At 46.3% G+C, this 12,195-nt stretch overlaps 1 protein-coding gene and 1 long non-coding RNA gene across 7 annotated transcripts in view; one reads left to right on the top strand and one right to left on the bottom strand.

Annotated features, from left to right (window-relative positions):
• Positions 1 to 1,002, top strand: part of LOC142469126 (uncharacterized) — a 194,493-nt gene extending 193,491 nt beyond the window's left edge. Inside the window, exon 2 of the long non-coding RNA XR_012788963.1 lies at positions 865 to 1,002. This is a non-coding gene — a long non-coding RNA (uncharacterized LOC142469126). The remainder of the gene's footprint in view (positions 1 to 864) is intronic.
• UBE2Q2 (ubiquitin conjugating enzyme E2 Q2) overlaps positions 1 to 11,991 on the bottom strand; it is a 37,583-nt gene extending 25,592 nt beyond the window's left edge. Inside the window, exons 1-3 of one of the 6 annotated variants that reach the window (XM_075576052.1) lie at positions 11,636 to 11,991; positions 2,451 to 2,555; positions 121 to 225 (exon numbers count right to left, since the gene is read on the bottom strand). In XM_075576052.1, the coding sequence (XP_075432167.1) occupies positions 121 to 225; positions 2,451 to 2,555; positions 11,636 to 11,794 (369 nt within the window). In that variant the 5' untranslated portion in view covers positions 11,795 to 11,991. Of the gene's footprint in view, positions 1 to 120; positions 226 to 2,450; positions 2,556 to 7,357; positions 7,426 to 8,020; positions 8,079 to 8,536; positions 8,630 to 9,048; positions 9,113 to 11,635 lie in introns of those variants that run through there. The other 5 variants (XM_075576051.1, XM_075576055.1, XM_075576053.1 and 2 more) reach the window with 5 other exon arrangements.
• Positions 11,992 to 12,195: the final 204 nt, after the last annotated feature.

Genomic DNA, 12,195 nt, shown 5'->3' with positions numbered 1-12,195 from the left:
AGAGGGGAGAAGGGCCCAGAGACCCAAAGAGGGGAGAAGGGCCAAGAGACCCAAAGAGGGGAGAAGGGAGCGGGGCCCAGAGACCCAGAGACCCGGATATATAGCAGGGAAGTTGAGTACCTGTCCTGTGGGCAGAGGCTGATCCAGCATCTCCACATCTGGATGCTGAGGAAGGTTGTACAATCTGCACAGGTCACAAATGAGACGTTTCAGCTGCTGCAGAAGCTACAAAGAAAAAATAAAATATATGAATTCCCTGGTTCCCGACCGGCTGCTCTGCGGGTTCAGCAGAGCGCAGCTCGTATAGCGCTTTATAGGAACAGAGACAGTTCATTGCAAAGTGTGAATAAAAACATACTGGACACCTAACAAGCTCCAATTAAACCCCCAAAATACCCACAACATATATATAAGCATATGAGTGTCAGAAGAGTGCTACTGAGCTGGCAATTGCATTAAAACCAGAGACATAACATAAAACACAGACAGAGCTCAGTTTTTAGCACATCTAGTGAGACTCATACACGGTACAGTGCCTAAATATATATGGAATAACTAATAAGTAGATGGTCTTTTAGTTTGACATTTTTGGCCAAAATTGTTGTAAGCCCCTGAGCCAGCGCCAAGGCAGACCACATATCAGGGGTCCCTAACGCTAATATAAATTCTTAATAACCTGTTTAATAACAGGAAGAATGATTTATAGTAAATCTGTCAATATTAGCTGTAAAGTTCTGTCTGACTGAAGCTTTTATTAACCTGTACATTACCAGGAAAAGCACTCTGTACTAGAGATGTCTCAGCCAAACTGCAAGCCAAAGTTCTGTCTGACTGAAGTTCCCCTGAGTGGAAGATGCTATGGAGTGAGCCCATAACCATTTAAATGTGGGAGGGGGTGAGCTTAAATTAAGTAGGAGGTTGCCAACCTCCAATCAGCTATGACTAGCTGGACAAGAATTGTAAAACATACTGGACACCTAACAAGCTCCAATTAAACCCCCTCCCACATTTAAATGGTTATGGGCTCACTCCATAGCATCTTCCACTCAGGGGAACTTGCCTGCTTGCAGTTTGGCTGTGACATCTCTAATACAGAGTGCTTTTCCTGGTAATGTACAGGTTAATAAAAGCTTCAGTCAGACAGAACTTTGGCTTGCAGTTTGGCTGAGACATCTCTAATACAGAGTGCTTTTCCTGGTAATGTACAGGTTAATAAAAGCTTCAGTCAGACAGAACTTTACAGCTAATATTGACAGATTTACTATAAATCATTCTTCCTGTTATTAAACAGGTTATTAAGAATTTATATTAGCGTTAGGGACCCCTGATATGTGGTCTGCCTTGGCGCTGGCTCAGGGGCTTACAACAATTTTGGCCAAAAATGTCAAACTAAAAGACCATCTACTTATTAGTTATTCCATATATATTTAGGCACTGTACCGTGTATGAGTCTCACTAGATGTGCTAAAAACTGAGCTCTGTCTGTGTTTTATGTTATGTCTCTGGTTTTAAAGTGTGAATAAAACAATCTTACAAATATCCACAGAATTTATACTCTAAAACCCACAGGCACAGGGTCGTCCAAAACAAAGCCCATTTTCCAAATAAGGGAAATGAATAAATTGGACGGCTTGATTGACTGTTTTGGAATCCGACCCCCCCCCCCAAAAAAAAACAACACACCCCACCACGATATTCTGGGTTTATACATTTTACTTGTAGAACGCCAACAGCGCCCCCAGGTCTGCACCTAGAATTCTGTAAGCAGCATTAGTACCTGACGAGTTTACAATCTCATTCCGGTGACTGAGGCACAGGGAGCTAAAAGCGACTTGTCCCAAGTCAGAAGGAGCAGTCACTGGGATTGAACGGGATTCCCAAATTACAAAAGGACATTCCCACTCAGCAGTGTGTGTACACACACACACACACACACACACACACACACACACACACACACACACCTCGTCTCCCATTCTCTAAAGGGTTTCACATACTTAACTTCAAAGCTCGGCCCAACAGCGCAACTCCAAATCCCACTGAGCCCAGCCGCATCCCTATCTAGCGATGTCAGCTATGTGGATTGAATAGGAAAGCAAGAAATGCGCAGGATTTACAGAGACTTGACTTTGGGCATCCTAAATTTGTGGTGGGAGGTTGCAACGCGTTGAGATTCATTGCCGAGTGCGCCGGTTTCTGCAGGCACGGCACAAGCCGCACCCGTTACTCTGGGCACCGACGCAATACGCTGAAAACCGGTTCATGTACAGATAAGACATTGGCCTCCATTCTGCCTAGCAAAGGGTCAGGAGGTCCCACTGCCTGACGAGGGGGTCCGCAGCGGGGGCAAGCTCCCACCGCCTGTCGAGGAGTAAAGATCCCACTGTCTGTAGGATTAGGAAGGAGTTTATTTCCACGCGAGGCTCCTGAATAATTCACACATCACTCACCAACGTGTTGCTTTTTTTAATGTCCTCTAAACGCTCTAACACAGAAGTCAGATTCGGGTCATCGGATTCCACAAACCAAATCGGTGCCGAGGAGGGGTAGGACTCCTGGGAAAGACAAACAATACATATATTAAATACACACCCCATTTCACTTCATTAATCCCTTTGAAACACGATCCCTCCGATCATCAGAAATTTAGGATAATGAGTTTGCTGAACCACCCTCCTTCCTGTCAGGAGGAGGAATCAGGAGAAGAGCGCAGGTCACACAGGAGCGGGAGGATACCCAACCCCGGTGTCAACCTTTGCTTCCAGATTGCAATTTAGGTCATGCCTCATACCCTTTGCACTATAATAGAGAGGGCAGCTTATACCCTTAACGCAACGCCAAGTGTGAAAGCTACCAGGATACGCTAATGCTCGGATCTCTCGGACCTCCCCACTTCCCGCACAGGAATCTACAGAGCATGTTACTTTGAATCTGGTGCTTTCGAAGTCAAATTGCAAATAAACTGATGGACAGATTAAAGAGACTAAATTTGCAGTTTGGATAGTTATTAAAAACACACATAGCCCTTGAAATGTTATGCAAATGTGCAAGACTGCATTAAAACCATGCAGATTTCAGATTTGCCATAGTAAACAGGACTTATTTTTTTAAATGAACATCCCATGTCTATTTAGTGTTTTCTTTTCTCTGGGTCCGCTGAATTGTTTGACTGATGGCAACACACACACACACAAAAGTGTATTTGATGACGGAAATAGTCTAGTCTCTAAAAGAAATGAGGGGAAGATTTAAATATACAACCAGACTGGCAAAAAATATTTAAGGTGTTAATCTGTATTAAATTTACCAAACTTGTCACTGCCAATGGTTTATTTTGGTTCTAGGTGGGACTGACCTCTATAAAAAGGATCTTAAAATTACACTTCTGCTCTCAAAACTAGACCAGATTATCTCTGGGCTGGAAAAAACATTCACATTCATTTCTTTCCTCCTGTCCCACCATGTCTGAACATGACATGAGAGATATGCTCCTCCCAGCTGAGGTAGGACATAAAACCTGACAGACCAATATAAAGCCCTCGTCCACTGGTCTTTTGTACGTTGACCAATGCTTGCTATTTACATATATACAGTTCTCCCTCAGTAGGAATTAGAAATATTATCAGAAAGATCTTTAGAGAGTTAGCCACTTCAAGGATATTGAATGCAATGGTTCAAATTGAGGCTTTTGTAGAGCCGAAAGTAGCACATTTAGATCCCCAGGTGGTACTGGATCTCTGAATCTGGGTCTACTCTTCCTATTAGCGCTTATGAATTCCTGAATGTATCCGATTTGCAACTAGTTCTTGAAAGAACCTTCCCAATGCCGACACTAATCTTTAAAGATGACTAGTTGGGGCTCTTTTCGAAAGCTTTCTGAAGAAAATCCAGGCTATCAAATGTGGAGGCAGATTATGGAATGACCTGGCATCTTGTGCACCATGACAAAGATTCTCCAACCTAATATAGTCTGTTAGTTACTAGCTTGTTGGCCCTGATTAGTGTATCTGCCACTCGAGTCGAAAGACCCTGGCATGCTAGGATCACCCTCAGTCTCTAGACCAGGGGTGGCCAACACCAGTTCTCAATGGCCACCAACAGGTCAGGTCAAGCGTCGATTGAGGATTGGCCCTTATGACAGAAGATCTGGTGTCTCACGCTCTACCCCCTGTATAATGTCCTGCATCTTGTCTGATGACAACAACATTGTGGCGGAATCCGTGTTGAACTCCTCTAAAAACCCGAGGCATTTAGGGATTCAGCCTGCTCTTGTAATTGATCAGCCAACCGTGCCTCCTAACGAATTGTTGTACTAGATGTACTCTTCCCTGGAGCTTGCTCTTTGATGGACGTCAAAATAAGGGACTACAAAGATCTGCTGTTGCCCGATGCTCTGCCATTGTGACCGCTAGCACCCTGGTAAACACCAGAGGCGCTGTGGAGTGGCCGAATGGAAGTGCTCGGAACTGAAGATGCTGATTCACACCAGAAATTCCTGAGATTTTTAGTGATGCCTGATGAATGGGAATATGCAGGTAAGCATCGTTGATATTCACCGCAGCCAAAAAATCCCTGTGTCATGTTGATCATTTAAGTATCTTTTTAGGATTTAGTTGTTCAGATCTTTGAGGGTTGGGAAGAACCTTCTTTTTGGGGGGCAATGAACAGGATGGGGTTAAACCCCTTGCCTCTGTCTACTTCTTGTCAGATCAAATACACGGTTTTCATGCTTGGATTTTTTTCTGGTTTCAAGGAATGGTGGATGGCAGGAATCCTGAGCTTGGGGTTTGGTCTGAAAATTCTATGGTATAACCGTTCAATAAACTGTATTTTATTTTGGATCCATTCCTTCCTGAAACACCCGAGTACGCCCACTACTGCCAGAGGATTTAGGAACGAGACCCACCAACTCTCAGAAAGGCGAGTTGTAGGGGGAAGGACTGGCCAGTTCCAAAATGGGCATCTCCCCGATATTTCAATATTTTGAGGTGGCACAGGAGCTTGCTAGACATCACATCGGTCCTCTTGAGATTCTAGTCTCTCGAAATTCCCATCTTTGGCTCCTAACGGATGATGGCCCCTGCCTTCCAGCCTGTGGTAAAAAGAATCCATTTCATCTGGTGTTTCTGTTTAGTAATCCTTTTATCCGTTGGATCTCTGAAAGACGCAGCACCTTCCAACAGAATGCTTGTTAATCTGGTGAATCTGGCTACCTCAGCGTCAACTCTAATTGGGGTTTCCCAGTCTTCCGAATCCTCCGTCTAATTTATTAGAAGTGCCCCTCTTCCGGTCAGTTTGTTGCCACTCATTTAGAATGAGAGCCTTTAACACCTTGTGTACTGGAAAGGTTCTATGCCTCTTCTTGCCCCATAAAAGATTAGATCCTGTGTATTCAAGACTTCCTTCTCTTCAGGGAGACCTAGTGTTGCCGTCATCTTTGAGGAGTCTTTCTAAACCATGATCTGATTTACTGCAAGTACATATCCAATGTAAATTCAATGCCAGACTGCTCACGAAAACGCAGACTGCCTCCGGAGATGTAATTTGTATTGGCTGCTTGCCTGCACTCTGAAAAAAAACTTCTTCCTTTGCCCCTTTAACAGGATTTAACCATGGATGCTTGGAACCGTGTGAAGTACTGACATTGGCTCTGGTGCATCTTCGAAAGCTGCCTTCCTAATGCATAGCTGACATATCGTGCCCATGTGACTCCCCCCAGGAAGCCTTCCCCTACAACCCAAGCAGCAGAGATGTTTGGATTTATTGTACATCCCTTAGGCCTTACTTCCAAGCCCTCAGGTAAAGGTACAGGCAGATTGCCAGAAGGGGATGAAGGTTACACATGATGAAAACAATCCCCAGAGTTCTAGCAATTGGAGAAAAAACAATAGCACCAGAGAGAGAAGCACTACAAAGATCTATAAAGGGTTGTAGAGACCAGCTTCTTTATTTTCCTCCTCAAAAAGACCCTGTACCCCCAACCATAAGGAGCCATGCTTCCTTATATGGTCCTCATCGGCATGCACTTCCAGTCGCCCCGGGCCCTCCACCTGGAGCGGTACCATGCCATCGCTTGTGCCACTGCTTACAATAGGCGATATAACGTCAGAGAAGGGTGGAATTCAGCCGCGCATCTGCCCCTGGTTGACACGTCCATGATAGAAGCCTACGGAGGCTGCCCTGCAAGATGGAAGAGGGGCCCTCTATGTGACGGAGACTGTCCATGTCGCCAGATTGATGGCCAGCGGTTTTTGGGTGTGAGCAGCCCATGTGTGAGCTCCATCACCAGAGGACATCTTCCCCATACGGTAAGCAAAAGAAAAAAAATAAGTGGAAGTATCATCATCCCTCTAGAGTAGGACACAGAACACCTGACTGACCTTTCTATGCCTTCTTTGGTCTCTGGTCAGTTGTCCTACGCTAGAGGTAGACATGTTTCAGAGACCAAAGGAGGAGGGCTTAGATAGGTCTCAGAGTCAGGAGCTCTGTGGTCTACCTCAGCTGGTAGAAGCATATCCCTCGTGTCATGAGCAGACAAAGAGAGACAGGAGAGAAAAACAAATGTTGTCCCTGACCGTGTACACAGCGCTACACATACAATTTTGCACAATAAGCTCCTGCCATGAAGAGTATACAGTCTAATTTTAGTACTGGAAGACAAGGAGATAGTGACTTGTACAAGGGTCCCAAGCAGCGCACACTGGGATTTCAACTAGTTTCACCCACTTCAGAGGCAGTGACATTACACGGAGCTCCACGTTCAGCAGGCTACAGGGGACCTAACTGGAGCTGCCCTGTAACCCCATGCTCAGCACGCTACAGACCCTGCTAGTAACTTCCTGCCACTGAGATAGATACAGAAATCTCCTGTATAGATATACAGCCAATAGGTGCGTGCGAGGGTCCTCCGCATACGTCACGGTATACGTGTGAGCATTCTAGGGGCTACATCTCATACAGACGCGGGCGAGGGGGGACATCCCCATATACAGAAGCGGGCAAGGGTTGCATACTGTATAGACGCGGGCGGGAGGGGTGTCACCGTATACAAACGAGTGTGAAGGTTGCATACGGTATAGACGAGAGAGGGAGGTGTCACCGTATAGACGTGTGCGAGGGTTGCACACATCACTATGTGTAGGTGCGTGTTAAGATCTCTGTACGTCAGGGTGTGCATTACGGTTGCGAGTGCGTGTATACACAGAGGGTGTTAGTGAGGTTGCAGTAGCTAGAGAGCAGGAAGCACATACATAGTGAATTGTGTACATGTTGTGTAACTGTGTTTACATAGTTTCTCACCATGTTGTTGCAGTTTATACATTGTGTAGATGTTGTGTATCGGTACACACACACACACCGTGATGTTGCAGTGGATGCTGATCTTGCACTGCATGCTCTGGATAAACAGTGCAGGTCATGCTGTGTTCATTGTGTGGTTGTGTTGATGCAGTGTATACATGGTGTGGTTGTGTATACGTGGTGTAGATGTTGTGTAGCAGTGTACACACACCGTGATGTCGCAGTGGATGCTGATCTTGCACTGCATGCTCTAGATAAACAGTGCAGGTCATGCTGTGTTCATTGTGTGGTTGTGTTGATGAAGTGTATACATGGTGTAGATGTGTAGCAGTGTACACACACCATGATGTTGTAGTGGAGGCTGATCTTGCACTGCATGCTCTGGATAAACACACAGTGCAGCATATGTGTATACATGGTGTGGTTGTGTAGCGGTGCATATACACACTGTGTGGTTGCAGTGGATGCTGATCTTGCACTGCATGCTCTGGATTAACAGTGCAGTTCATGCCATGCATACATGGTGTGGTTGTGTAGATGTGTATACATGGTGTAATTGTGTAGACGTTGTGTAGCGGTGCACACACACACACCGTGATGTTGCAGTGGATGCTTATCTTGCACTGCATGCTCTGGATAAAACACAGTGCAGCTCATGTTGTGTATACATGGTGTGGTTGTGTATACGGTGTGTAGATGTTGTGTAGTAGTATATACACACCGTGCTGTTGCAGTGGATGCTGATCTTGCACTGCATGCTCTGGATAAACACACAGTGCAGCTCATGCGTTGTATAAATGGTGTGGTTGTGTATAAATGGTGTGGTTGTGTATATGTGGTGTAGATGTTGTGTAGCAGTGTACACACACACACCGTGATGTCGCAGTGGATGCTGATCTTGCACTGCATGCTCTGGATAAACACACAGTGCAGCTCATGCGGTGTATACATGGTGTGGTTGTGTATATGTGTAGTAGTGTATATACACACCGTGATGTTGCAGTGGAGGCTGATCTTGCACTGCATGCTCTGGATAAACACAGTGCAGCTCATGCTGTGTATACATGGTGTGGTTGTGTATACGTTGTGTCGATGTGCATACACACCGTGATGTTTGAGTGGATGCTTATCTTGCACTGCATCTTCTGGATAAACACACAGTGCTGCTCATGCGGTGTATACACGGTGTGGTTGTGTATACCTAGTGTAGATGTTATGTAGCAGTGTATACACACACCGTGATGTTGCAGTGGATGCTTATCTTGCACTGCATGCTCTGGATAAACACACAGTGCAGCTCATGCGGTGTATACATGGTGTGGTTGTGTATATGTGTAGTAGTGTATACACACACCGTGATGTTGAGTGGATGCTTATCTTGCACTGCATGCTCTGGATAAACACACAGTGCAGCTCATGCGGTGTATACATGGTGTGGTTGTGTATACGTGGTGTAGATGTTGTGTATACGTGGTGTAGATGTTGTGTAGTAGTGTATACACACACCGTGATGTTGTAGTGGATGCTGATCTTGCACTGCATGCTCTGGATAAACACACAGTGCAGCTGATGCTGTGTATACGTGGTGTAGATGTTGTGTAGCAGTGTATACACACACCGTGATGTTGTAGTGGATGCTGATCTTGCACTGCATGCTCTGGATAAACACACAGTGCAGCTCATGCAGTGTATACATGGTGTGGTTGTGTATACGTGGTGTAGATGTTGTGTAGCAGTGTATACACACACCGTGATGTTGCAGTGGATGCTGATCTTGCACTGCATGCTCTGGATAAACACACAGTGCTGCTCATGCAGTGTATACATGGTGTGGTTGTGTATACGTGGTGTAGATGTTGTGTAGCAGTGTATACACACACCGTGATGTTGTAGTGGATGCTGATCTTGCACTGCATGCTCTGGATAAACACACAGTGCAGCTCATGCAGTGTATACATGGTGTGGTTGTGTATACGTGGTGTAGATGTTGTGTAGTAGTGTATACACACACACCGTGATGTTGTAGTGGATGCTGATCTTGCACTGCATGCTCTGGATAAACACAGTGCTGCTCATGCGGTGTATACATGGTGTGGTTGTGTATACATGGTGTAGATGTTGTGTAGCAGTGTATACACACACCGTGATATTGTAGTGGATGCTGATCTTGCACTGCATGCTCTGGATAAACACACAGTGCAGCTCATGCAGTGTATACATGGTGTGGTTGTGTATACGTGGTGTAGATGTTGTGTAGTAGTGTATACACACACACCGTGATGTTGTAGTGGATGCTGATCTTGCACTGCATGCTCTGGATAAACACACAGTGCAGCTCATGCAGTGTATACATGGTGTGGTTGTGTATACGTGGTGTAGATGTTGTGTAGTAGTGTATACACACACACCGTGATGTTGTAGTGGATGCTGATCTTGCACTGCATGCTCTGGATAAACACAGTGCTGCTCATGCGGTGTATACATGGTGTGGTTGTGTATACGTGGTGTAGATGTTGTGTAGCAGTGTATACACACACCGTGATATTGTAGTGGATGCTGATCTTGCACTGCATGCTCTGGATAAACACACAGTGCAGCTCATGCAGTGTATACATGGTGTGGTTGTGTATACGTGGTGTAGATGTTGTGTAGTAGTGTATACACACACACCGTGATGTTGTAGTGGATGCTGATCTTGCACTGCATGCTCTGGATAAACACAGTGCTGCTCATGCGGTGTATACATGGTGTGGTTGTGTATACGTGGTGTAGATGTTGTGTAGTAGTGTAAACACACACACCGTGATGTTGTAGTGAATGCTGATCTTGCACTGCATCCTCTGGATAAACACACAGTGCAGCTCATGCTGTGTATACGTGCTGTAGATGTTGTGTAGTAGTGTAAACACACACACCGTGATGTTGTAGTGAATGCTGATCTTGCATTGCATCCTCTGGTTCCTCTGGATAAACACACAGTGCAGCTCATGCTATGTATACGTGGTGTAGATGTTGTGTAGCAGTGTATACACACACCGTGATGTTGTAGTGGATGCTGATCTTGCACTGCATGCTCTGGATAAACACAGTGCAGCTCATGCAGTGTATACATGGTGTGGTTGTGTATACGTGGTGTAGATGTTGTGTAGCAGTGTATACACACACCGTGATGTTGTAGTGTATGCTGATCTTGCACTGCATGCTCTGGATAAACACACAGTGCTGCTCATGCAGTGTATACATGGTGTGGTTGTGTATACGTGGTGTAGATGTTGTGTAGCAGTGTATACACACCGTGATGTTGTAGTGGATGCTGATCTTGCACTGCATGCTCTGGATAAACACACAGTGCAGCTCATGCAGTGTATACATGGTGTGGTTGTGTATACGTGGTGTAGATGTTGTGTAGCAGTGTATACACACACCGTGATGTTGCAGTGGATGCTGATCTTGCACTGCATGCTCTGGATAAACACAGTGCTGCTCATGCAGTGTATACATGGTGTGGTTGTGTATACGTGGTGTAGATGTTGGGTAGCAGTGTATACACACACCGTGATGTTGCAGTGGATGCTGATCTTGCACTGCATGCTCTGGATAAACACAGTGCTGCTCATGCAGTGTATACATGGTGTGGTTGTGTATACGTGGTGTAGATGTTGTGTAGCAGTGTATACACACACCGTGATGTTGCAGTGGATGCTGATCTTGCACTGCATGCTCTGGATAAACACAGTGCTGCTCATGCAGTGTATACATGGTGTGGTTGTGTATACGTGGTGTAGATGTTGGGTAGCAGTGTATACACACACCGTGATGTTGCAGTGGATGCTGATCTTGCACTGCATGCTCTGGATAAACACACAGTGCAGCTCATGCAGTGTATACATGGTGTGGTTGTGTATACGTGGTGTAGATGTTGTGTAGCAGTGTATACACACACCGTGATGTTGCAGTGGATGCTGATCTTGCACTGCATGCTCTGGATAAACACACAGTGCAGCTCATGCAGTGTATACATGGTGTGGTTGTGTATACGTGGTGTAGATGTTGTGTAGCAGTGTATACACACACCGTGATGTTGCAGTGGATGCTGATCTTGCACTGCATGCTCTGGATAAACACACAGTGCAGCTCATGCAGTGTATACATGGTGTGGTTGTGTATACGTGGTGTAGATGTTGTGTAGCAGTGTATACACACACCGTGATGTTGCAGTGGATGCTGATCTTGCACTGCATGCTCTGGATAAACACACAGTGCAGCTCATGCAGTGTATACATGGTGTGGTTGTGTATACGTGGTGTAGATGTTGTGTAGCAGTGTATACACACACCGTGATGTTGCAGTGGATGCTGATCTTGCACTGCATGCTCTGGATAAACACACAGTGCAGCTCGTCCAGCCTCCAGCTGAGGATCCGGAACCTCTCGTGCTCCTTCCCGAAGATGGACTCGAGGAGCCGCAGCTCGGCCTTCAGCCCAGACACCGACATCTCCGCCTCATTTCCGCCCGGGGAATGACGGGAGCGCCCCTGCGAGGAGGGGCCCGAGCTCTCAGCCCGGTCCGCACGGAAGATGGCGGCCTCCCTTTGTACGCGGAGCGGCGCCACCAGCGGAGACCGAGAGACACCGATCGGGAGGCTTCCGGCGCCGTGACGTCACACGGCGTCACCGAGACGTGTTACGCATGCGCGATCATGTTAAGACGCCGCTGCCTGAGCGCGCATGCGCACCACTTTATCTCCCCCTGCCTTCTCGCTGTTACGGCACGGCGCATGCGCAGCGTGCACATTCCACACTGCTATGTTGCGCATGCGCAAACTAGTGGCGGCTTCGCAGGAATGTCAGGTCGCGCCTGGTTACACTGCGCACGCGCAGACGCCTTAGCATCGGT

This window comes from Ascaphus truei, chromosome 18, assembly GCF_040206685.1.
Source record: "Ascaphus truei isolate aAscTru1 chromosome 18, aAscTru1.hap1, whole genome shotgun sequence".
Taxonomy (NCBI): Eukaryota; Metazoa; Chordata; class Amphibia; order Anura; family Ascaphidae; genus Ascaphus; species Ascaphus truei.
Note: the sequence above shows the minus strand (reverse complement) of the source record. Positions and strands in the feature narration are given on the sequence as shown.